At 47.4% G+C, this 26,806-nt stretch overlaps 1 protein-coding gene across 3 annotated transcripts in view; it reads right to left on the bottom strand.

Annotated features, from left to right (window-relative positions):
* Nucleotides 1-13,943: 13,943 nt before the first annotated feature.
* The window catches only part of LOC101840294 (cell migration inducing hyaluronidase 1), a 150,339-nt gene continuing 137,476 nt past the window's right edge, over nucleotides 13,944-26,806 (bottom strand). The window contains exons 25-29 of one of the 3 annotated variants that reach the window (XM_040729074.1): nucleotides 24,411-24,615; nucleotides 24,149-24,232; nucleotides 22,699-22,856; nucleotides 18,397-18,497; nucleotides 13,944-16,786 (exon numbers count right to left, since the gene is read on the bottom strand). In XM_040729074.1, the coding sequence (XP_040585008.1) occupies nucleotides 16,659-16,786; nucleotides 18,397-18,497; nucleotides 22,699-22,856; nucleotides 24,149-24,232; nucleotides 24,411-24,615 (676 nt within the window). In that variant the 3' untranslated portion in view covers nucleotides 13,944-16,658. Of the gene's footprint in view, nucleotides 16,787-18,396; nucleotides 18,498-22,698; nucleotides 22,857-24,148; nucleotides 24,236-24,410; nucleotides 24,616-26,806 lie in introns of all 3 variants that reach the window. The other 2 variants (XM_005077854.4, XM_040729076.1) reach the window with 2 other exon arrangements.

Genomic DNA, 26,806 nt, shown 5'->3' with positions numbered 1-26,806 from the left:
GAGGTCAAGGTCCACAAGGGCAAGTTTGGAGAAGCTTCTGCACTTCTGACTTCTACTTCTTGCCCAGCATTTCCTTGTTTTGTTCAGTCCACATGTAGGAGGGGACAGAGGAGCACACAGGGCCACTGTGCTGGTCACTGCTCGGTCCCCCATGCTAAGTGACTTCTCCGTTACTTCTGAGCCTATAGTTCCTCTGAAATTAGTCCCCTCGTGTTAATTTGAAGGTTACCGAGGCAGAGTTATCTTCTACTGTATGTATGTTGCCACTTTCTGAAAGGGTTGTGCCATTTCCCCACTGCATTATGGGAGCAGACCCATCAATCCAGGTGTCCAGTGGGGTCAGGCCATATTGTCAACTCATCAAAAACAAAACAAAACATTCCTTTCGGGAGACAGAGGCAGGCTGATCTTTGTGAGTTCAAGACCATGCAGGTCTACAAACAAGTTCCAGGAGAGCCAGGGTTGTTACACAGAGAAACCCTGTCTTGAAAAACAACAAAAACAAAAACCAAGAAATAAAACAAAATACATTCTTTTTTCAGAGACAGGGTTTCTCTGTGTAACAGCCCTGACTGTCCTGGAACTCACTCTGTAGACCAGGCTGATCTTGAGCTCACAGAGATTAAAGGCATGCACCACTTTGCCTGGCTAATAATTTACTCTTTTGCCTCTTAACCTTGGTGGTCTCTGTTAATGAAAAACATTAAAATGGCAAGGATGGGACCAGAGAATGAGTCAGCTGGAAGAGGTACCTGCTACTGAGCCCGGCAACCTAAGTGTTTCCCTGGAACCCATATGGTGGGATGAAAGAATAATTCCCACAATGGCACTCTTTTAGGATGCTCTAGGAAATTGAGGAGATGGGGCCCAGTCGGAGGAAGGAGCTTACTTGGAGGCATGCCTCTCAAGGCTGTCTGGTCCTCAGCCCCTTCCTCTCTGCTTGCATTTCTATGAACAACATCCTCCACATGCTTCCACTGCCGAGACTCTCCTTCCCACTGCATGGGACCGAGCAATAAGGGACTGAAGCTGTGAAGAGGGCAAGCTGCTCAACCTCTGTTTGTAGGGTGAAGCCTTTTCCTTGCCAGCCGCTTTGGTTTTTTTCCCCACCAGTCGCCTGGGCTCTGCCACGTTGCAGTCCCCAAATAACACACAAGACGCTGTATTAATTATAAAGCTGTTGACCGTTTGCTTGTTTCTTACTGGCTATCTTTGACTTAAGTATTTAACCCATTTAAGTATTTCTCTTACTGGAGAAAGGGGTTCGGACATCTTACTTCTCTGGCGGGCTACATCGTGACTCCCTTAAGCGAGCAGTGTGAGTCTCTGCTTGTCGCTAGCAAAACAGAGCCCACCTGAGAAAAATGTTGCTACCAAGAACCAATGCTTTTCTCTGTTCTTTTGTTTCTAAAATTCCTTTAAAGCTTTTGTCATTCTATGTGGAAATTTATGATCCCACTCCTGATCACCATTTGTAGGGTAAAGCCTTTTCCTTGCCAGCCGCTTTGGTTTTTCCCCACCAGTCGCCTGGGCTCTGCTTCAGAAAGAGAATGAGGATCCACTTCCTCGACTCCACCTGATTCGACTGGAGGCATCTGAACTGCCCCACATCATCGACTCCACCTGACAAGCACCATCCTGAAACCAGCTTGGAACAACATCACTCGACACAACTCCAGACCGATGAACTGATACAGCGCACCTTTTACAATCTGGCCAAAGCTTCAGACAAGAGCTTCAATCAACACTAGAACTCCAGTCAGGAACTTCAATCAAGCATCTCCTACCAAACAGAGACTGTCTGATCTACTGAAGATTTTGTTACACTAGCATTTTTCTTCTCCAGGTCCCCATGAGATTGTCGTCCCATTTCAGCAGGAAGTAGTTTTGAGAATTCCACGCCCCCTCTCCCTACTATTGATATTATAGGATAGTTTACACCTGTTAGTGTTAGTTTTCAATTATTTTAGAGTTGGGACTGGAAGGAGGTGTTCAGACTTGGGTGTTTCTTTCAGATAAGTTTAGGTTTAGAGGGGATAGATGTTTGATACATTTTGTTCATTGACACAAGTTAGTTGTTTTAAGTTTAAATATCCTTTTTAGACTAAAAGGGGAATTGTAAGAGGAAACAGTGCTCCGTCATTAGCCATGTGACTCATTAGAGGCGCATACAGATGAGGTAATGAAAGAGCGGTTTACCGCACTGCTAACCACACCCACTTTAGGCATGACTAAAGACTTATACGGACGTAGGCCGTGAACTACGTCACTAGCCAGGCCCACTTTTGGGCATGGCTAGGGCCGTGTACGGAGGAAGGAATAAAAGACTGATGGGCAGATCATCTCGCCCTCTTTCCGGCTTCCAGTTTGGTGGCGGAAAAACACTCTGCTCATCTGGGTTGCTTGTTTCTCTCTTGTGAGTAATTTCTACAATAAGTACTTATACTTTCAGTAAGTGTGCCATTTATCGTTGCAACATCATCTGTTTAAGTCACACATCCTGTCACAGTGAAAAAAGGGAGCATGCCATCCGATGAAGTTTTCATCCCCTGTCACCCCTGACATGGTGTTTTGGCAAGGACCCCCATAAGCCAGGGTCCCCTCCACTCATCTTCACCCACTGACCCTGCCTCAGCTACAAATCCCAACTGCTCATGCTCTGTTCAGAACGCTCTCTTCTGTTGCAACAGTTCCCGATTAAAACCCATTTTTGTTGTCTTCGAAGTATCAGATTGTGGTTGGGTCCGCTTTGCGGAAGTGCCAGTGCAGAGCTGTGAGCAGCAGCTGGCACGTTCTAGGCTGGTGGTTCTCCACCTTCCTAATGCTGCGACCCCTTAATGCCGTCCCTCATGATGTGGTGGCCCCCTGACATTAAAATGATTTTCATTGCTACTTTATAACTGTAATTTGCTACTGTTAGCTATCATAAAGTAAATATCTGTGAAAGGGTTATTTGAGCCCCCAGGTTGAGATCTGCTGTACTAGGCATTAGCGCTTATGCCCATGCTCACAGCAGTCCTGCAGCTGCTGAGGGAAAAAGGGTAGTGTTGTAACAAGCAGCGAGGGCCCCAATTCCTTCACAAGATTCCTGTCGATCAGAGGTGACAGCACACCCCTGAAGTCCATGCACTTGAGAGGTTGAGGCGACAGAAGTGTGAAAACTTATTTCTTAGAAAGGCTCCAGTCCAGGTTCTCTCTTCTTTATAGATTGAAAAACAAAACAGCCATTTGTAATTTGAGCGTCGAATCCACTAGGGGGCAGCAGAGACTGGCTGTGCCCGGCTGCTTAGCCAGCCTGTCAGTTTTTTCACCACAGTCCTCTGGTGAGAATTCTTCATTTATTATTCATTGCTCCGTCATGCTCAAAGTGTCTTGTGAAAAATATGCCTGCGCCCCTGTCCCTCAATTTCTCTTTGAAATACAAATGATCATTTTACCCCTGCGCATCCTTTAATGGACCATAAATTAATTTAGGTTGCTGAGACTTCTGGGTGGGTAAGGGAACCAGACATACATACCACGCTGATGACCTGAGCTGGATCTCAACATTCTCTAGGTGGAAGAAAATGACCAACTCCTAAAAATTGTCTTCTGTCTTACATACAAGCACCATGTCATGTGACCACCCAATACATTTTTAAATAATTTATATCACCCCCAGCAGCCCTATGTGGTAGACACCTCATCACCTTACACACAGGGAAGCCAAGGCCCAGAGAAGTTAACATCCCTTCCCCCAAATCCAACCACAAAGAAATGACAAAGGTGGGGTTTGAACTCATGTGTTTGGCCTCTGAAGTCTGCCATAGCTCCTCCAGTTTGCCTGGGGGTCCTGCTCCATGGCCCTCTCAGCAGACCCAACACCCCCTAATGGACACTGATGATCCTGGGGTTCATGGGGGTGATGGGAGTGGCAGTGAACAGGGCAGGCAGGTCCCCTCCTGCCATTTACAAACTTGGATGCGTGATGTGACACGCCAGCTCTGTACAGTGTGTTCTACTTGCTATGCAGAGGTCTTCAAACCTTGGCTGTCTTTTCTCCCCCAAGGTGGCCTTTAGCCTGAGGCCTGCTGGAGCAGTTGGCCCATCTCTGCCTTCATGAACTGCACCACACTAGGCAAGTCACTGAGGGCCTTGTCTGCGCAGACCACTGGGCACTGGTGCGAGTTTCTAGAAGAAGTGTTGTGAGGGTCAGGTGAGCTAGCACACCTAAGTGTTTATAATACCATCACCGCACTTACGCTGGCTGGTTTGAATAGCAATGGCCCCCACCGGCTCAAATACTTAAATTTGTGGTCATTACAAAGTGGCGCTACTTGTGAGAGATTAGAACGTGTGGCCTTGTTGGAGGAAATGTGTCACTGGGGGGCGGGGCTTTGGGTTTCAGAAGCCCAAGCCTGTCACTCTTTTTCTTGCTGCTGCCTGCAGATCCAGATGTGGAATTCTCAGCTACCTCTCTACCCTGTCTGCCTGTGTGCTGTATGCTTCCTGTCATGATGACAATGGACTCAACCTCTGAAACTGTAAGCCAACCCCTAATTAAATGCTTTCCTTCATGAGAGTTACCTTGGTCATGATGTCTCTTTACAGCAATAGAACACTGACTAAGACAGCTTTCCATGGTTTTATTTTTTTTTGCTTGTTCGTTTGTTTTTTATGATAGGTGCACATACAGAGGCTTACAGGGGTTAAATTAAGTTTAAATCTCCCAGTCACAGCATCCCCTCTGCAGTATTCTCCTTTGGAGGCTCATTTTATGTCAACTCCACACAAGCTAGAGTCAGCTGAGAGGAAGGAACCTCAATTGAGAAAATCTCTCCATAAGATGCTGCTGTAAGGCATTGTCTTCATTAGTGATTGACAGGAAAGGGCCCAGCCCATTGTGGGTGGTGCCATCCCTGGGCTGATGGTCCTGGGTTCTACAAGAAGACAGTCTGAGCAAGCCATGGAGAACAAGCCAGTATGTAGCACCCCTCCATGGCCAATGCATCAGCTCCTGCCTCCATATTCTTGCCCTGTTTGAATTCCTGTCCTGACTTCCTTCAATAGTGGACTCCAATGTGGAAGTGTAGCCCGAATAAACTCTTTCCTCCGCAACTTGCTTTTTTGGTCATGGTGTTTCATTGCAGCAGTAGGAACCCTAACTAAGACAAAGGGCCAACTAGATGGCTGGGATAGAAAACTGCATGGGCCACAGTGTTAGCACAACTTCCTTCCAGGCAGGAAAGTTTGCTGTTCCCACCACTGTGGTACTTGACTAAATTGTGGCAATGACCTCCACTCCCAGGTGAGATGGCCTTGCTTGAGGAACCGGATTAAGGCAGAGTCCCAGAGTCATCCATGACTAGCAGGAGGCTGCAGGCTGACTGTGATACCTACTGGCACAAAGATTTTAAGAGGTCCCACCCTGTGCTATAAAGCCAGAGTCTAAAGAGTCCTTTCCACTGGGCTCCAATCTGGGGAGAGCTGAGCTGGCAACCGGGTCACTGACAGAGTCTCCCGAGAGTTTGCGGAGTTCACATAAATCTGGACTTTCTGAACACTGTGGACCGCAGCATCCTGCTTGCCGGATCCCTGCTAGATGCTCAGCACCACACCTAGGATGCTTTTGTCTTTTTTTCCTCTCTCCAAGAGTCTCCCGAGGTCCCCAGGTGACATTCTAGAGTCAGTGGTTTAGGGGCCTGGCTTTGGGCCTAAAGGGCTGTCCTAGGTGGAATGCTGGGAATGCCAGGGCATGTGGTCTGCTTAAGTCTGCTCCTGCCAGCCTGTATGCTTCTCATGGCAGAGAGACTCCAGCCAGGTCGGACACACTGAGGCCTCTTTGATGCTCTCCTCACTTAGGCCCCAAGCCGGTGACTGTGGCTGTCATCACAGAAGCTCTACAGATTAACCTCTTCTATGAGCAGTGGGCCCTCTGGGCTTGAGATTTATATCTTAGAAGAAATGGCACAAAGGAGCCCCTCATCCCAAACGCAAGGAGTTCCCTGACTCCTCTAGGACAGACCTTCATTGTGAATTCCCTGAAACCCATGTTCCCATGTTTGAACCCTTGCAGGGTAGGGATGGACATTTCTGTCTTTGAGCTCTTCTTGACAGCATATATCCAAATGCTTTCTTGGTCAGAATGTGTCACCTTTCTGGGCCTCAGCTGAAGTTAGCCAAGGGTACAGCCGTGGAGGAGTTTGCCACTTAAAACAAAAGACTTCTGTTTTTATTTTACGTATATGAATGCTTTGCCTTCCTGGTGGCCATAGAGATCGGGCAGCATTGGGTCACTTGTAACCAGAGTTACATACTTGTGGGCACTAGGAATAGAACTTGGGTCCTCTGGAAAAGCAGTCCGGGATCTTAACTACTGAGCCACCTCTCCGGCAGTTTGCCAATCTGAGCCTGTTTCTTTAGGGTTTTGAGATGCACAGCCAAGGGGGAGGAGGAGCAAAGCTCTGGGGCAGAGCCAGTGGGATGTAAGAAGAGGCCTGGATCAAATCAGTCCACCAGCGTGCACAGTGGCAGCTGAGGACAGGGCTGGGAAGCTCACAGGAGAGGCGTTGTCCCAGGGAGGCCAAGTACAGCCCAGCCTACATGCCAGCTCATGAGAGACTGTCCCAGGGATGTGTGGGTAGGAAATTCCCCAGAGCAGTCACTACCGAGTAAAGAAAGAGGCAGGTATGAGCACCAAGCTGCAAGACAGATGGGACCTCAGCCTTAGGTAGAGCTGGGAGAGCTGACTCTGTGTGTGTGTGTGTGTGTGTGTGTGTGTGTGTGTGTGTGTGTGTGTGTGTGTGTTTGAGAAAATGTCTGAGGGTAAATGGGTGTGTGAATGTATGTGAGGGTATATAAGAGTGGGTACTTATGAGTATACATGTGAGTACAGATGTGTTTGTTAGTTTGAATGAGAAATGGCTCCCATGGGCTCATGTATTTGAACATTTGCTTGTTCACCAGTTGGTAGTGATGTTTTGCCAACAATATGCAATATTTAGGAGGTAAAAGCTTGCTGGAGGAACCATGTCACTGGGGGAGGGCTTTGAGAATCTTACACTATTTCCTTGTTGTGAAGACATGTATTTGATAAGGCACCCTCTGATTGGTTTAATAAAGAGCTAAATGGCCAATAGGTAAGCAGAAGAGGATAGGTGGGACTTCCAGGGAGAGAAAGGAAGCAGAGGAGAATCTAGGCATGGCATGAGAAGTTGGCCATAAGACTCAGAGCAAGTTGGATGTGCCTTGTTAAGGAGAGGTAACTGAGACACATGGCAGGGTGTGGATAATAGAAATGGGTTAAATTAAGTTATAAGAACTAGTTGGAAACAAGCCTAAACTAAAGGCCAAGCCTTCATAATTAATAATGTCTCTGATGATCCAAAGAGAGACCAACAAGAAAGCTTGCTATATTTTCTGTCCTCCCTCTCTCATTCATGAGATATGATCTATTTGCTTCTTGCTCTTGGCTGCCATGTCTTTCCCGTCTTTATGGAGTCTATTTTTCTAGAACCTTAATCCAAAAACCAGCCCTTTCTTCCTTGAGTTGCTTTTGTAAGAGTATTTTATCACAGCACAGTAGTAACTAGCACAGTATGTGAGTGGGCACGAGTGTGGGTGTGTGAATGGGTATGAGTGTCTGTAAATGTGCATTGGAAGGGTGTGTGTATGTGCACACACAGTGAACATCCCTAATGTAGGGAATGCTGGACCAGCAGAACTGAGAGGTCTTTCAGTCTGGAATATTCCATAACTTCCAGACCTTACAGGCCTACAACTGACTGCAATGAGTAGTGTGTTGTTGTAAACCTTTGTAAATATCAATGAGACATTACCATGAGACCATAATTTATTAGTCAACCTGTGTAGTTGAAGATGTAGGTTCTTTAAACCTGTCGAATGATTAGAAAAATGCTGCAATGTACATCCTTATACCCAAGCTTGGTCACCTTGGGCTAAATTCCCAGGTAAGTAATTAACAGGTCAAAGAAAAAAGCTATTTTCTAGGATATTGGTTTGTTATGCTAAATGTATTCTAAATTGGTTGTATCTACTTTTCAAAGACTTGTCATGAAAATACTCTAAATGAATAGATAAAAAAGAATGGAGGGTGTGATGTGTGTTCTGATATTAACTTTAATAGTCACCAGCATTTCAATAGTCACTTGACTCTAGTTGGGAGGGATGCTGAATTACCCAGTCTTCAATCACTGTTTGGACCATTTCAAGATGTTCACGACCACATAAAACACTGCAGGGTGTGTCCTTTTTGTCAATACTTTGCATCAATGAAGCATGTTCTTAGGGAAAAAATCTTGGAGCCAAAATTTTGAAGCCAAAATCTGCATGCTTTTTGAAATTGTTTTTATACAATGCTTAATTGCTCTGTAGCAAAGCCGCTCCAAGTGATTCTTCTAAGATCACTGTCCAGGAGTGTCTAGTTCTTTTTATTTCTTTAAAGTATTTATTTTCTAGTTCTTTTTACAACTTGCTTGTTTAATAGTTCAATGGATGCATCTCATTGTTGTTTCAAATAGCATCTTGTAATTGCAGAAGACACAGACAGACACGGAATTTTGACATTTAATTTACCCTTATGTAAACTGGCTACTTCCTCAAATGCTTTTGGTGGTTTCTTCTTTTATCTTACTGCTTTGTAGGAAATGTCTGTACATGCAAAGTATCAGAAGTATCTAGTTGGCCTAGCTACATGGGAAGTTGAGTTGGAAGGTGGGAGTACTTGAGCTCACAAGTTTGAGATCAACCTGGGCAATATAGTGAGACCCTGTCTCAGGAAACAGGCAGAGGAGGAAAATGGTGTATACAGGTGGACTCTGTGGAAGAAACTAGATTAAGTTATTAGGGTAGAATCCCCATAGTTTATGACTGGTTGCTTTTTGAGGAGAGAGGCTAAGTAGACCCAGGTGCACACCAATTTCTCTGAGAGCCCATGCCATGGCTTATCCCATGTCTTTGAATGGTACTCGTGAGCTATCTTGCCTAAGGTGTTTCATAATACACTAAAGAGCTGAATAAATAGTGGAATAGGAGTGTGGTGACAGTCAGATGAACAGGCATTCAATGACATTCATCTTCTACTTAGGATACACACTTTAAATCATTTGCTCAGTGCATTTTCTTTTGGTATTATTTGGTTTTAATAATTTGACATAGTTATATCAACTAGCCTTTTGTAAAAGTTTTATTTTTATTATATTTATTTATGCATAGATATGTGTCAGCATGTGAGTATGTACATCCTGGAGCTGAATAGTTCTAAACTGCCTGACATGGGTGCTGGGATGCAAATTCAGTTCTTTGGAGGAAGAGCAACAAATGTTCTTAACCACTGAGTCATCTCTTTTGCTATGTCTCAGCCAGTCTTGATGATATGTACCATTGTGCTTAGGAAGACAGTCCCCATCTGTATTAGTTGGGGTGTCTAATGGATAGAACTGATGGAATGATATGTTGTCCAGACCTCAAGACTGGATGCCTCAGTGATCCCAATCTGGTGCTGGAGTGCCAGAGAAGTCCTGGAGAGCTGCCAGTTTTCAGTCTGCATTGGAATCCTGAAGAAGTAGGTTCCAGCACCAGTGAAGGAATGAGTGATGGCAAATGGCCGAAAGCCCAAACTTTCTCCTTCCCTGTCCTGTTAAGTGGGCTACCCACCAGAAGGTGTGGTCCAGATTTAGATGACTCTTCTGACCTCAAACAATCCAGATTAGATTATGTCTTCCACCTCAAATGATCCAACCAAGAAAAACCCTTTCATGAATGTGTCCAGCTGCTTGGGTTTTCCTTAATTCCAGATGTAGTTAGGCTGACAACCAACAGTATCCCAAAAGTTATCACATACAACCAGATACAGAGTGTTTTCAATCTAGAAGATAAAGGAAAACCAACCTATGTAGAAACACACACAGAGCTTGGCATAGTGGTGCATGGCTATAATGTCAGCACTTGGAAGGCAAGGCAGAAAGATCAGGGAGTTCAAGGTTATCCTTAGCTCCATAGTAAGTTTAAGACCAGCCTAGGCTATAGGAGAAGGTCTCTAAAAAACAAAAACAACAACAACAACAACAAAACAAAAAACAAAACAAAACAAAAGAACCTGAAACCTAAAGCAAGCTAACACACACATAGGCAGAATCCCATCTGAGAGACTTAGTTCTTTCTTGGAGTGTGAACTTGTGTGGTCCCCTGTGGTTTGTGTGATTGCTTGGCTGCATGGGCTGATCTTATAGGCACAGGCAGACATTCCCATTTTTTTTCTCAAGCTGTGTTCAAATGCATCTCTGTTAACTCAGCCTTCCGGGTGACTGGCCTGCTAGTACCAGCTTGTGAACAGTTGTTAAATGGGGATTTTGCAACATGGCTATCGAGCCATTGCAGCTTGTGGAAGGATCTGCTCTGTGGAAACAGAGAAGTGGTACAACCGTGATTCTCCTTCAGCCCATCCATTTCTCCTGCTTTCTGCTTCCTTGGCCCCTTTTCCTGATCACCCACAGAAGAGGGTGCAATACTGACTCCTCTTTTCTTCTCCGCTGCTTTCCTCCTCTGCTCTCCTATCCTGTTCCATTGTTGATGGGCTGGGCCCAAATGGAAGAATGGAGGAAGGTGCTTAGGAAATCTTCAATAATGTATGCTGTAAAGTGCTTCCAAGTGGCCTGTGTTGTGGCAAGGGTCCTGTGTTGGCTCTTTGGCATGGGGTTCTAGATTAATGTGAGGACCCACTTACGGTAGTCTCAGTTGAACACGGGTGGAATCCCTCCCCGCTGCAACTCCTATCTCTGGAGGAACCCCAGCTGCTTTCAGACAGGAACCCTTTCTTGGGCCTTGTGTCACCTGGGACTGACTCCTTTAGCTTTGTGCATATTGTAGCCAGACTAACCTCTGCCTGGTTGCAGGGCCTATAGGATTTCTGACTCGTCCTGACAACCAAAAGGCATAAGTGCGTTCACTGGAGGCTGACCCTTGTCATTCCAGGCTCTAAGGGGAGCTCTCATCTCTGACTACTTTGGTCACCCCTAGTGGAGTCACCTTCTGGAGCCCCCACCCAAGGCAGCAGGCAGGTTTGATGAATTGCTAGTTTTCTCTTTGCATGTCCATTATCTCCCAGGCCAATTCTTTTGGAACAGCATGTAAGGTAAAGGTAAGCTCATGGACTTATTTATGTGCATGTGTATGTGTATATGTGTACATGTATGTACTGCAAGTATGTGAACATACGTGTATGTGTGTGTATGCATGTAACTGTGGCATGTGCTGTGTGCATGTGTGTGCATGTGCATGTGTATGTGTGTGCATGCGTGTGTGTGTGTGTGTGTGTGTGTGTGTGTGTATGTGCAGTAAGGAGGAGGAACAGCGTTTCTTCCAATCACAGAAGATTCAGCAGTTTTGTTTATCACAGGTAGATGAAAGTGGTCTCTGAAAGCTGACATGATAATCAGTGTTCACAGTAACAATCCAGTAGCCAGCAAATGATTTAATTCTTCTTCTCAGTTGACTTGCAAGGTCTTTGTTTATGGGGCAGCTTGTTTTTGTGCTGTTTGGGTTGCTGCTGGGGTTGGATTCCTTCTGCCAACTGCCCACATGCCATGAGGTCATCTGTATTTTCTCATGGTGGTTCTTCTGTTCCCTTTCCGAGAAGACTGTATTTTGTTTGCTTTTATCTTCTGCAGTGGTTTAGGAAGGAGACATCTTATTTTGAGTAGGACTAATTATCATCATTAGTTTTTGTTTGCATTCTTAAACCTGCAATTACAGACCTATCAATGTCTAGGACAACATCCCGCACTTTCTTTCCTCCCATGGGGAGGAAGGAGAATCTGCACAGCTTCTCCTACCTGCTCCCTCCCTGCCTGTGCTCAGTGAGAGTCTAGTACAGAAACCCAGCCTTCCTTTCTGAAGCCTCTCAGCAGCTCCCTTGGTTACCCTGGCCTTGCCTTCAGACTGGGCTGATACCTGCAAAACTTTTTCCATGTCTCTGTCATGTCAGATAGTGCTCTTCTCCTGACACCTCTTTCTCATTCTGCAACCCTTAGAACTGTGACATCTAATCTGGAGAACACCTCAATGGCATCCTTTCAAGAAGAGCGCATCCAAGTGCTACCTGTCCCTCTCAAGCGCTTGGATGCCACACCTATTTTCTTTTGCTCTTGTTCTGGGCGGTGCCTAATGCCAGTTTTTCTGTAGGCTGGTTGGTCCCTTTTCTTTATGAGGTTAGTGAGTTGGGGATCTGGGAGACAACAGGGGAGAGGGTTGCAGTGGAGTAGCAACTGGACAGCTGCTGATTCTTCAGCCGTGGTGTCATAAGGGCTGAGCAGCCCATTAGCACACTCCTGGCCAGCCTGTTTCCTAGGCTCCAGGTGACTCTCAAAGCCATGCTTGTCACACTCGACCATGCAAGCAACTCTGCTGGGGTTCATTTAAGATGCAGCATGTGGGGCTGGAGAGATGGCTCAGTGGTTAAAAGCAGGTGCTGTGCTTGCAGAGGACCCAAATTCAGCTCACAGCACCCATATCAAGTGGCTCACAGCAGCCTGCAACTCCAGGTCCAGAGGAATCTGAAACCTCCTTGCGTCCCTGAGTACTCACGTGCACATTCCACACCCCTCATATATAATTACATGGCAAAATAGATTTATTTTGTTCTATATGTGTGTATCTGCGTGTCTTAGTCAGGGTTACCATTGCTGTGACGAAACACCATGACCAAAAGCAACTTGGAGAGGAAAATGTTTATTTCACTCACACTCCCATATAACAGCTCATCATCAAAAAAATAAAATGAGGGTAGAAACTCAATCAGGGCAGGAACCTGAAGGCGGGAGCTGATGCAGAGACCACAGAAGAGTGCTGCTTACTGGCTTGCTCCCCAAGGCTCTCTCAGGCTGCCTTTTTTTAAATAGAATCCAGGAACACCAGCTCAGGGGTGGCCTCATCCACAGTGGTTTGAACCCTTCCACATCAACTACTAGCTAAGAAAATGCTCTACAGACTTGCCTACAGCCTGATCTTGTGGAGGCATTTTCTCAGCTTAGGCTCCCTTATCTCTGGTGACTCTAGCTTGTATCAAGTTGACACAAAACTAGCCAGCACAGTGTGCTACAGGTGTGCAGACCTTCAGAGACCAAAAAAAAAAAAAAAAAAAAAGGTGTCGGACACCCACTCCTACTCCCCTGCAGAGCTGGAGTTGCCAGTGGTTGTGAGTCACCCAATATGGGTATTGGAATCTAAACTCTGGCTCTTTGGAAGGGCAGCGTGTGCTCTTAACCACTGAACCATCTCTCCAGTTCCCCTACTGTTACTTCAGTTTTGATTATTTGTGTGTCTATGTCTATGCCTGTGTCTCCGTGTATATATAGGTGGTCACTAGATTCCTATGGTTATGGAACATCGCAGTGTGGCCAGTAGATAAGGACCTATATTTTAAAATGTTCTAAAATTAATTAAATGTCAATATCTACAGATGGTCAGACAGTGTGCCTCCTCACTCCTCTCCAGAGCCCGTTGCCCCTATTCCTGTCCCTTGTCTTGAGTTTAGGTTGGACTTGTTTCCCTACTCTGTGTTCCTCTCAGACATGGAGTTTGTTCTCTGGTTAGAACTGGAGGGAAGGAAAGTTGGTCTTCTGACCCCCATTCTGATGACTTCCCCAGATTCCCAAGTAGGAGAGGGAGGATTGAGAGCTTCCTGGTGGTTCAGGGATATGGGGATGAGGTGTGTGCTGTCTTGCCTGGTGACACACATGGCATCTTCTCTACCATCTTCTGTCTGCTCTTCTCAGCACTGCTGTGGGATGGGTGCAAGGTGGGATACTGATATGTAAGTAGCTCTTGGCAACAAGACCACGAAGTAAGTGGGGGCAGACTTGGCTGATTTCCATCTTATTTTCTGTAGACAATTGGTGTAATGCGAGACTCAGTGTCCCAGAAAATGAACCAAGCAGACAAGACAATGACATCCTTTGTATGTTTAATATGGTACAGCAGGATTTTTCCAAACCAGAGCTGGTGTCCTTGGCTCTGGGCACACCCCTTCCCAGGGCTCCAAAGGACATCCTCTAACAGAATACTTAAGAGGACTCTTGACTCCTCTGACAGTGACTTCTTGAAGTGCATATATAATAAATAAATAGAAAATATACCTTTGTTCATGGTGACACCTACAAGAAACATTTACATACACAACATGCCTTGCATCCAATTCCCAAGAAAGGACCAGCTATTTAGCCAATAGGGAGAAGAGGAGCCCTTAGGGAGCCTTTCAACCAAAGGCCCCTGACTCAATGGCAATGCTGACCAACAGAAAGGACAAGAGCAACTTTCTAAGCAAGAAAGACATTTGTGCTACCAAGAAAATGCCTGGACATGGACTCTTGGTGGATGGTTTAGGAAAGAAAGCTTTCTGTATAGAACCCTGTACCGTTCAGCATATGTACAACCTGGAGAACTTTTCCGTAGGTATTTGCTGAAATGAGCTAAGTCAGAGACATTCAACATTCACGGCCACCTGAAAGTGATCATTGCATCTTAAGCTGGTCACAATGTGAGACCCTTGCATTGATAATTCAATGAAACTTAGACAAGAAAAATATGAGGTCACTTTTATCCCCTCCTCCCCTCCCACTCATCTACCCAGAAGAGGTCTTTTCTCTGATGTTGGCCACTGAATAACCCTGTCTTAAGAGGTTGGGTCCTACAGCCACCTCCCAATAGCTGGAAGACCCATTCAGTGGGGAAGAGGCCCTGGAAGTTGGCTCAGCCTGGAGAGTGGACTCTGGGACTATGTCTCCTTGGCACCACTGGGCAGAGTGGACTGACTAAGAAAGTCTTTGAAAGAGTTTATGGTTGGGAAGGAGAGGGACCCATGGCACTCACAAACCCCAGGGAACCCCTGATACCTCAGGAGAGTGTGGAACATGGATAGTTTCCATTCCTCTGGGCATCTGAGCTATTTGCTCATACAGGGTGCACACTCTTTGAGAGACCCTGGGCTAGAGTCAACCATGCTCAGATCCTCATAAAAAGCCATTTTGGCTCACCAGAAGCACATTGGCATATCCTGACACTATCTATTGGGCATTCTAGCACCACTGTGGAATAAGGTAGCACCAAGAGGGTTCCACAGTCATGATAGCCCATGCCCAAGTGTGGCAGGCAGGATGAGGAAAATAAAGGAGGCAGGGTTGCTGCCTAGAGGAGAGTGGGCAGTGTGCACTAAGGAACAAGATGAAAAAGCCCTTTGCGAAAGATCACTCTGTTCCGGCCCTCGTCTCCCCTTGCATGGGATAGCCCCCTTCCAGCAGCTACTTCAGATACACTGGACACCCTGGGCTAGCTGTTGGGGCAGTGTGATGTGGCAATGCGTGCTGAGATTGGGGTTCACGGACCTGGCCATGTTCTTCTTTCCCATCTCGGGTCTCATTCTCCTCAGACGTAGCTGAAAACTCTAGACTAGGTGGTCCTTGAGGATTCCCCAAGGTTCTCTCCATCTCCAACACCACGGGATCACTGTGGTGTGAGCATGCTCAGATATTCTGGAGTCTTCTTCTGCTCAGCTCTTGGCTGAAGTGCACCAGAGGCCCGTCATTGAGCCTCAGGTGTGTGAACTTCACTCCACCCTCTCTCAGAGTCAGAGGGGACTGGCTGGAGAGCAACCTGCACGAGGTTCTGTACATTGTAGCTCAGCCCTTTTTCTTCTCTGCTGACCTTGCTTCTCCATCACAAGTGGGTCAGCTGTGGAGGCCAAAGGTGACCTGAGGCTGCCTCATGCCTCGCTACCATCTCTGTCCTTCACTCCTGCCAGCACCACAGCATCCCAGAAGAAGCCTTCCCTCATGTTCCTGGGTGGTGTGGACTTCCACTCCTTTGAGCTACCACTGGTCAACCGTGTCACTTCTGTCTGGACTCGCAGCCTGGTATCCGAGTGTATGGAGACCTGGCTTCCCTGTCATCTGCTAATGCAAGGCCTCCAAGTGTGAGCTCTCTCCTCTCCATCCCCTGTATCAAGGGCATTCATAGTAGAGATGCCAGCTACAATGATTATCTCTACCGCTGAACTCCAAGCACAGAGCAAAACACTACAGAGTTCTTCAATCCCAGGAAGGGCCTCCAGGAGCCACCTAGTCCCCACTGCAATGTGCCAGCTGAATTCTCTTGAAAAGGGAGCCCTCCAGACAGAGGACTCCATCTCCTCCCCAGCACAGTCCGCCACCCTGGCCAGCTCTGTCTGTAGTCCAGCTCCTAATCCCAAGAAGCCCTACCCTCACTCACAGGAGTAAAGATGGCCTTCCCTCCATTTGCCACTTAACGTGTCTGCAAGTGACTGTGGAAATCAGTGAGTGGTCCCATCATCTGGACAACCTCCTATCTGGGTTCAGATTCCTGCCCAAATAGCCATCTGCTGCCAGCCCAACCCCGGTCTCTTTGTATGGTCCCCATGCCTCTACCGATGAGGCACAGACAGGAGAGAAGCACCCAAGAGGAGATTGTAGCATCAGCCAGCACTGCCCAGGTAGCTGCAGGTAGACTGGAGTAGGGGCAGGTGGCAGCACCAAGGTCTTTGATATCTGTCCCTTAGCCCAGTGGGGCTGGAAACCAGGGGACCCAGCCATCCTGTCCCTGGCTGCTGTAGGAGTCCAGCCTGGGGCGGTAACAAGTGGCAACTGTCCTTATAACTTCTTTTTTCTCACCACAGGGATGGGAACCACCTGGAAGATTTTGGCCTTGTGTTCTTCAGTCTCCAGAGTCACCCAGGTGGGTCGAAAGCTGCCTTTGAAGCCGACGAATGCCATTTTTTCTGTAAAGTGAGGAATGGAGTGGATGAAAATGAAGTCAGTAAAGAAGCACTGTGTGCCATGCCCTAGCACCCCGTTTTAGCATCCTCTGCCCGATAGGGCAATCCCTTCCCAACTCCTGTGGGCTGTGTCCCTCTTAGGTAAGCTCTAAGCCCAGTTGGTGCTGGGATTGGACAGCTTTTTGTATGGGGCTTTTAGGTATCACTTCAGTCTCCGTAGGGTAGAGACTGTGTGTTACAAGAAAGCTATGCACAGCAGGAGACAGGGTGGACTGGGAGGGGAGAGTGTTAGTCAGAGTCCTTCCTGCCTTCCAGCTGACCTACGGCCACCAGAAAGTCTCTGTAGCCTACGACCCCACCTGTGAAATGGTGGCATTTGTCTTCAAGATCTCATCGTCAGCTCTGTCACTTTGTGGCTCTAGGAGGGAAGGATCTTCCCAGGACATGAATGACACATGGTGTGGGACTGAGTAGAACCCCAGATCTTAGGCTTCTATGCTGTGTGGTCTCTGCCCTGCACTTTGGTGACTTGGAGGTCCATGTCTACACTACGAGTGGCTGAGGCTGGAAGGCAGTGCATATCCATCACCTCTGGACAAGTGCCACCTGACACTGGTCATTGCGTATCTGAGCCTTTGGCAGTAGCATCTTAATAGAGAGAAATCTGGAAATAGCCCTGGGATGCAAGGAAAGGACCTCAGTTATCTCTCCCTATTGGCTGCCGTGACAGGCTTGTATCTTTCCAGATTTTTCTCTGGCTGCTGCATGGGATAAATATCTGCATGATGGGCTGCTGGTTTTGATGTTCATTATAATCAGGACACAGTTAGTTAGCCTGGCTCAGGAAAGCAAGGGTCCATATCCAAGCAGCATCTTACTATGTAACTGTTTGAATTCTTCCTCTTCTGTGGATGGAACCATGCCTGCTGCCCAAGTTATTTGTGAATGCATGAGCTAACGATTAGAAGTTCAGTAAGGCTCAAGGCTGGCATCAAATGGTAGCTCTCATGGTAGTCACCATTCACATGTCTGCTTCCTCTCATTTAAACCTCCCTGGGGTCTCTCTCTGAACAATCTAGGACAAATGAGCATCATGTGGATATCTATGTCTGGCTAGCTTTATCCAGCACATCCAGGAAGTCTGGGTTGGGTTTCATCACAGAAGAGCTGTGTGACCTTAAACAAGCATGGAGAGACTCTGGGATTTAGTTCTCTCTTCTTTTCCTGCCTTAGGAGACAAATAAGAAATTTTCAAACTGTAATGGATGCTACAAAAGCAGACATCAGCTGGACTTATGAGGAGGATGTAGGCCCTTGGCTGGGCTGAATGCTCAGACAAAGGCAGTTTCTGATGATGCTTTTACTGCACAAAGGGCCACTTGTGGAGAGATGGGCAATAGCTTTAGAAGTATTCTTCCGGTCTTGTCACAAGGGAATGTGTAGTGCAGGGATGGCAAGCAGGTGGCACCAGACCAAGAGGTCACTGGCTACACTGAGGGTTGTGGGCTGGACCCAAGCCTAGTGGGAAAGAGTGTCGAGGATGAAGTAGGATAATGGTATCTCCACCCCACCTGCCTAGTTCTGAGGTCAGCTCACACCTTGCTCTGACGTACCTTTCAACTTGAGACCTTTATCTGCCCCAAGCTTTTCCAGCACTTTGGTCCATTGGCCTCTGGTGATGTATCTGCCCTTCGATGTCATAAGAATGATGGAACTGAGGGAAAAGGAACTGGTCAGATGGCAGGAATGAGAGGAAACTGCAGTGAGGGGTACGTGGGAGGGATGCGGACCTCGGGTAGAACCTGGAATGGCAGTGCCCGGGCCTGGCTAGATAGGGCTCCTTGCTTTTACATGTGTGTCCACAAGCAGGACAGAGTATGCGTGAGGAGCATGCTATCTCAGGAGGCTATACCAGGCCCTGTGCTGGAGCTCACAGTGTGACTCCACAGTGTGACTTCACAGGTCTCTCTCTCTCTCTCTCTCTCTCTCTCTCTCTCTCTCTCTCTCTCTCTCTCTCTCTCTCTCTCTCTTTCATAAAATAGTTTTATTTAAGACACTGAATTTCTACTCGAGATACATTAATGTGGTAGTTTGAATGTAATTGGTCCCCATAATCTATTAGAAGATGTGGTTTTGTTGGAGTGGGTATGGCCTTATTGGAGGAAGTGTGTCACTGTGGGGGTGGGCTTTGAGATTTCCTATGCTCAGGATACCACCCAGTGTGGCAGTCGACTTCTTTTTGCCTGCAAGATGTAGGACTCTCGGCTATACCTCTAGCACCACATCTGCCATGCTCCCTGACATGGTGACAATGGGCTGAACCCCTGAAACTATAAACAAGCCACCCCAATGAAATGTTTTCTGCGTCAGAGTTGCTGTAGTCATGGTGTCTCTTCACAACAATAAATACCCTAAGACAATTGCTCATAAAGCTCAATACTAATTCATTTCTTTTGCATAGCTATGCATTTCTGTTTCTTTCTTTCCCTTCCTCCCACCCTCCCCCCTTTTCTTCTTTCTGATTTTTTTAAAGACAGGGTATCACCATGTGACCCTGGCTTGTCTGGAACTTACTATGTAGATCAGGCTGGCTTCAGTACTCATAGAGACCCACCTGGCTCTGCTTCCCCAGTGCTGGGATTGTATGTAGCATATATTACCATGCCCAGCTAATATGTACTTCTTCATTTCATGAGTGCCGGACAGCAGGGAGCCTTGGAGACCGGCTTCAGTGGCTCTATTTGGGAGTTCATAAGGACCATGTTGCCAACTCACAGCAGGCATTCTGACCTACAAGCTTAGTCCCCACAAGATCTTGACTGATTTTGTAAGGACAACGACCATGCCCATGGTAGGTTCCCAGTGGTGCCCATGCTTCTCTTTTTTGCTTCCTGTCTTTATGTGTGGATCTTTGTATGCTGCATGCATGTGGAGGACAGGAGAGGATGTCAGATGTCATGTTCTATCATTCTCCACATTTTTCCCTTGAGACAGAGTCACTGAACCTTCTGCTAGGCTGGCAGCCTGCAAACCTGAGCAGTCTTCCTGTCTCTGTCTCCCACATGTTACAGGCACAGGTATGGCCATTACTAGCATTTTACACTGGTGTTGGAACCCAAGTGCAGGTCCTAATGTTTGCACAGTAAGTGTGGAGCCAGGTGTGTGTGTGTGTTAGTGGCTTCTGGGGATGGCACGCCAGCCTCCTCTCAGCTGCAGGAGGAGTGTGGCCCAGTTTGAGAGGATTCTGGGAAGGACACTGTGTAGTCTTTGCATTTCTAGAATGGCCTCTTTTGTGTGTCACTACACTTTCTCTTCAGGCAAGATGTTGTCAATGGGAGACTGACCAATCAATTACACATTGTCTGTGAGGACTTCCCAGAGGGGTTTCTCTGGAGGACAGAGAGCAGAAGCCAGAAGGACCCAACTTGCAAAAGTCTAGGTGGGGATTGGACAGTCTGTTCTTCTTGCTTTGGGCTGTATTTAGTGCTCAGTGCTAAGAAAACAGCCTCTGTAGTGACAGACTCATGCTGGGCCAGACATGGGGAGTGAGCACCGCCCTCAGAACAGAAACAGGGTAGAAGTTCCATGGGGCTTTCAATTCCCAACTCAATGGAATTCTGTAACCACAGACCACAGTCCAGACATGGAAAAACTGCATGGGATCCTGGAACTTGCTATCACCCCCGATTTTGTCCCAATGGGAGCAGAAGCAAAGCTAGTGGGCAATGGGGGAAAATGGGAAGGCAGCTGGGAGACGGTCTTGGGCTCTTTAAGAAGGCTAGGATGGGGAGGCCCAAGGGATCAGAAAGGTGAGGCCCATTAATGAGAAAGGATTCATTGTGAACACATCCTTGCCATGGATCTAGGCTCTGTTCCAGGGGGAAATTTCCCCATTGTTCAGACTCAGAATAAACACTGAAGGTCTGTGGCAGTGACCTCAAAGCAAGGTCACACTCACGGTGGCATCTGGGTCAGCTGACAGAAGTGGGACAGGGAGATGCAGCCTCCTGGTATGCTTTACATCAGGGACTCTCACACAGGTGGAAGGTCAGAGGGGCCTTCTGGAAGCTATTCTCAGTGTCCTCTCACACAGGTGGAAGGTCAGAGGGGCTTCAGGAAGCTATTCTCAGTGTCTGTGATGTGAGCTGCTGGAATGGTAGGACCAGTGGTGATCCTGGGGATGACCGGGGTGGGGGTGGGTGGATTAGGCCTAGGCTGGGTCTGAGTCACAGAATGGAAGCCCTCCAGGCCCACACAACTGCTGCTTCCCAGGAGGCTGTGAGGGGCTGGAGGTACCCATTCCTGACTGTGTATCCACGTCAATCAAAGACTGACTGAGGCGAGACCTGGCTCCATCTCTCCGAGGAATGTGCAAAGGCTGCAAGGAGCCCCACACCCCACTCCAAACAGGACATGTCTGGGGCTACTTCTCACTCCCAGCTTCTGCGCTCTGGTTCATTTCAAGAAAAAGGCCTGCGGCTGAAACCTGATGATCTCTAGATGACAAATGTACTTTTCCCAACGTGGAATGTCATATTCTCGTGCAGGAATCTGCACATGAAAACTAAAGCATGGGGCCGGGGAGCTGACTCAGCCTAATGCTAATGTGCTTGTCTTGCAGACACAAGGACCTGAGTTTGACCCCCCAGAACCCATGTAAAACAAAGCCAGGTGTGGTGGCACCTGTGTCTGCTATGTCAGCGCTAGGGGAGTGGTTCCTGTGGCTTGCTAGCCAGCCATCCTCACCTACTTGGAGAGTTCTAGGCCAATGAGAGACCGTTTCTCAAAAACAAACAAATAAACAAACAAGTGCTTAAAGAATGGCAACCCATATACACCTACACCCATTCGCTTCTCCATACAGACATGCAAATATGATGGGAAAGGAGCTCTGAATGTGGGAAGAACAGATACAAAATGTGACCGAGCAAAACCTGGTCTCCAGATTCGCATGGAGCCAGTTCCCCCAGAGCCCTAAAAGTAAGTCCAGAAGGGTGCTTGTCTTCACTCCTTAACTATATTACGAAGCGCCTAGGTGTCACAGGTGCCACATGAATTGCACAGGCCTTTTTCTACCAGCTTGTGGCTACAGAGAGATTTCCACACCCACATTAAAGTTCAGGGACTCAACAAGCATAAGTTAAGTCCATTATGGAGCTAACATCAAGAAGTCTGATTCCTTGATGGGACATTGGTCAAGGGTCCCAGTTCTGGGTCAAGCAGTGCTCCAGTGGAGAAAGGTGGATGGATGGGAAAAGACATCAGGGAGGAGGATGCAGATGTGCTATACTTGGAACGAGGTGAGGGAGGCTACTGAGGATCCTAACATTTAAGGACACCAGGGAGGACCAGGTAGGAGGACAATGGACTGTGTTAGATGTGTTAGAATACGGGGTGAAAGAAAGACATTCATCATTAAGCTCAGATTCTGGTGTAAATGTCTGGAAGGATGATGGTTTAGAAAAAACCAGAAGGAGTGGGTGATCTGGAGGATTCAAAGATAAAAGGAAGAGACAAGGGGTTGAGAATTTAGTTCCATGAGAGACATCTAGATGGCAACCTCTAGGCAGCCATAGGATAGGAGTGTTTGGGGTTTAGGAAAGAGATCCAAGCTGGAGAACTTCAGTAGCCACCAGCATTTGGATCCTATTGGAGGTGTGGGTGGGGATGAGATCATCTCAGACGGGGGCAGAGGGTCAGGCAGCCTTCCAAGGAGTGAGGCAGCAGTCTTCTATGCCTCAGCCTGACCTATATCCACAGCGGCCATGAGCTAGCATGAAGGTCTCCCCATCCAGTAGGCCCAATCTGTAGGCACAGATCATCCCAACTGGCAAGTATCATGAGGGGTTGGGCATGAGGGACAGGGCCCTAGCCAAGAATCTATTGTGTCACCAGAAGCTGAGACATAGACTCACTTGTCAGGGATAGCTGCCACGTAGTTGAAGAGCTGCCGAGGTATACCCTGCAGAATGGCATTTCTGAAGCTCCCGTGGCTCACCACGTGACCTCGGTTCCCATCAATCACCACTACCTGGATGCCATCTTCTGAGCAGTGGTACTTCCTCCCATCCACCTGCAGAGCCAAAGCAACACAGGGATGCATGAGGGATCCTGGGGCCTCTGAGGCCCCAGGTTCTTCCTGTACAGTTCTTGTGTAGACACTAAGGACAGAGTTTGGTTACACAGATGCTCAATTTATGAGACCCCTTCTCATCACTTCCCTGTGCTGTCTGTGGGTCTGAGTAGTGAAGCCCCCAGAAGATATGCCCACTAGGAGCCTGTGAGTTTGACTTTATCTAGCAATAGTGTTTCTGAAGATGTCTTAATGACATCCATATGGGTCAGTATTAGGGCAGGAACATCCAGAATGTTTGCGGCAGGCACTAAATCCAGTGATGGGGGTCCCCTGGGAAGAAAGGTGACGTGAGATAGGCACAGTGGAGGGGGCCCTCATGAAGGTAGAACAAAGATGTCAGTGAAGCATCTAATGCAAAGGTCCTTAGAGCCACTGGCAGTTAGAGGAAGCTTGTTTGCTTGCTTCCCAAACGGAACGAGAATAACTTTCCTTTGCTTTAACTTAGGCAACTTATCCCAATACCACCTGTTATGGTTTAACCTGACACGCCCTCATAGGCTCATGTTCGAACATTTGCTCCCCGCCTGGTGAGGATGCTTTAGGAATATGTGGAGCCTGCAGGAGGTAGACTCTAGCTGGAGAAAGTCAATTACTACGAGTTGGTCTTTAACAGTTATTCCTGACTTAGTTTCTGTCTTTCTCTTGGTTTCCTGGTCCTCCGCCAGGTCAACAGCCTCTGCCATATGTGCAGGTATGGTGGTTCAAATGAGAATGCCCCCCATAGGTCCATATATGTGAATGCTTGGTCCCCATTTGGTGGAACTGATTGGGAAGGGAGGCGTGGTCTTGTTAGAGGAGGTGTGTCACTAGGGATAGACTTTGAGGTTTCAAAAGACTCCCATCATTCCCAGTGTCTCTCTCTGCCTCCTGCTTGTGGATCAAGATGGACGCTCTCAGATGTTCCTACCATCTATCTTTTTTCCATTGCCATGGACCCTAGTCCTCTGAAACTGGTAAGCCCCAAATTAAACACTTTCATTTATAAGTTACCTAGATCAGAGTGTTCTGTCACAGCAGTTGAAAGTAACCATAACAGCAGGTCTCTGTGAACAGGCTTGGGCTGTCATACCTTCCTCACTACAGTGGGCAAAAGCTCTCTGGAACCATGAGCCAAAATAAATCCCTCCTCCCATAAGTTATCAGGTTCAGTGTTCACAGTGAGGCAGAAGTAAATAACACACCCATTCCACCTCAGTGAGCAGCCTTGGCCCCGCAGAACCTGTGCTTACCTCAATATAAGCGAAGTCATTCCGAAGGTGGAAGTAGTGCTGCCTGGAACTTTCCATCTTCACTTCCAGGAAGTGATCCTTTGTCTTCTGAGAAACAAACACAGAACATAGTGACGCTGTGGGGCCTGCGTGGTCTTTCTCCTCATGTGCCCTGGGCCTTGACCCAGAGCTCAGTCATGGTGCTGAGTAGGTATCCAGAGAGGAGCTCAGCTGGATCCGAGCCCCCTGGAGGCAAAGGGCCCAGCTTGCCATGGCCACTTACCAGTTGAGCTCCAACGAGCTTCTTGGGCATTGGCACATCCACCACGGCCCTCTCGGTGAACCTGGGGTAAGCAGCGGCTGTGCAGTCGCTGATGCCTGCATTCCTTGGGATCAGGGCTTTAATCTTGATTCTCTCACAGCCCTTCATGGAGCAGAAGGCAAATTTCTCCCTCTCATTCTGGGCTTTTAGTTTCAGGAAGAGCAACCTACGTACAGAAGGAATCTGGGTGTTCCTATGGGGCACTTAGGACCTCCTTCTCACCCGAATCAGAGATGGTAGCACCCACCTGTCATCCCAGCACTTGGGAAACAGAGGTGGGAGGGTCATCTCACATTTAAGGCCAGGCTGGTCTATATAGTGAGTCCAGGCCAGGCAGACTACCTAGCAAGACCTTGTCTCAAGCAAACACATAAACAAACACATTTAAAAATCTGCTGGTCATCAAGGTTACATTCTGAGAGCCTTAAGTCATGGAACTGTGCCTGTCAGAGAGTTATATGCAGTTGGAGGAATAAAATAAATACATTTATGAATATATTCAAGAAGGGGCTGAGACTGCTGACAAACATTTTCTGAGGACTAACTACGTCATACAATTGTGAATTTGTGCATCACCTCATTTAACCATCAACTTTACCCACTGTGTTCCATTATCACGCTGACTTGTCAGATGGGGAAATTGTCTCAGAGAAGTGACTGCACCACTGGGGAGTAACAGAGCTGGGAATTTTCCCATCCCATCATAGGTCCTAACTCTACTTGTCTTCAAGCTATAACTTATTCTAATAATAACTATTGGGAAGGAAGCTGACCCGTGTTCCAGGGAGGCAGATTATGAGGCCGCCACAGAACTAACTTGGCATTTGTTATTGTTGTTCTTTAATCTCAGAAAAATGCTATCAAGTCTTGTTTGTAATAACTAATGATAAGGTCTGACTGCCTCTACACTTTTCTTTTGGGGAGCCAACTTTTAATGAGCCCACTTGGCTTTGGGCCTGTGTGCCACAGCCTACTCTACTCCAGAGTAGGGACTCACACTGGACTCTTAATAGGTTGTTGGGAGTAGTAATAGGGAGGTACTTTCTTGTGAGCTGGAATGAAGACTGTTGTGGGTCTTGTTTACTAGCTGGCAATTGAGTTTTAAGGGCATGTGAGTGGTGGCTGCTGTGACTGTGTTGTGCCATGGCCCTCCCAGGGAACCGAGAAAAGAAGGAAGCTTGAGAGAAGACCCTGACACAAGAGGCTTGGCATACATGCACACATTCGTGTGCAAGAGAATGAGAGGGAATGAGCCATGTCTTGGATTTGAGCTGTTTCAAGTCACTGCAAAGCAAGAACCTTTATTTTGCTGGGTGTAGTGGCATACATTTTTAATCTCAGCACTTGGAAGGCAAAGGCTGGTGGATTTCTTTGAGTTTGATGTCAGCCTAGTCTACACAGCAAATTCTAGGCCAGCCAGAGCTATCTAGTGAGAACCTGTCTCAAAAACACAAAAACCAAACATACACGTAAACAAAAACTATCTTTGTGCCTGGCATCAAGTGATCCCCGACTGAAATGGAAAGCATCAGACACAGGAGTCCCCAGCTCAAGGCCAAGCACAGAGCCAGGGTCATCTGTGTGTTCTGCATGGTGGGGAGGCTGCAGCGATGATTCCTCCTGTGAAATGTTGCCCATGGCCACATCAAACCAAGTCTCCCTTCTCCATCGGAATCCGTGCCAAGGACTGAGGGGCAGAAGGTGGCCTGGCCCCTTAGCTCCTACACTCAACAGTGTTAAGATACTCTTGTTGCCAGATCAGAGCAAGGGGACTATGAGAGACCACCTGTCCCACACTCCTTCTGCACAGATCACACTCTGGCCTTGATCTATAAGCCATGGGTGTTCCAGTGAGCTCAATGTCACGGCCCTGGGGTGGTGAAAAAACCAGAGTCCTGGTCTTAGTGATCCCCATGCTCTTGGAGCAGAGCCGCCAATGGCCATACTTCTTCTCTGTCACATACTTCGTTATGTGGTGACACCTCTCTTGGTGGAAACTTGTAAACCCAGTAGTTCACAGCACAGCTGAAACCAAGCCAGGGCCCACTTGCCACCTTGGAACTCCTTCCTCTTAGCCAGACTCTTTTCATTTTACCATTAATTATGGCAAGTTGATTTTCCTTTTAAAAGAAAGACAAACTACTCTGTTTTCTCCTCATAAGAAAAGCAAAAATTCCCATTGAATTACCTTTCACCTTTCTCCCTAGAAGGCTTCTGTGGCCAGCTTCATCACTCTGGGGCATACTGGACTTCCTGAGTTGTTATTCTGGATTGTGTGTGTGTGTGTGTGTGTGTGTGTGTGTGTGTGTGTGTGTGTGTGTGTTTGTGCACACATGCCTGTGCGCTTGCATGTGTAT

Source organism: Mesocricetus auratus, unplaced genomic scaffold (genome assembly GCF_017639785.1).
Source record: "Mesocricetus auratus isolate SY011 unplaced genomic scaffold, BCM_Maur_2.0 Super-Scaffold_4256, whole genome shotgun sequence".
Taxonomy (NCBI): Eukaryota; Metazoa; Chordata; class Mammalia; order Rodentia; family Cricetidae; genus Mesocricetus; species Mesocricetus auratus.
This window is presented reverse-complemented; position numbering and strand designations above follow the sequence as displayed.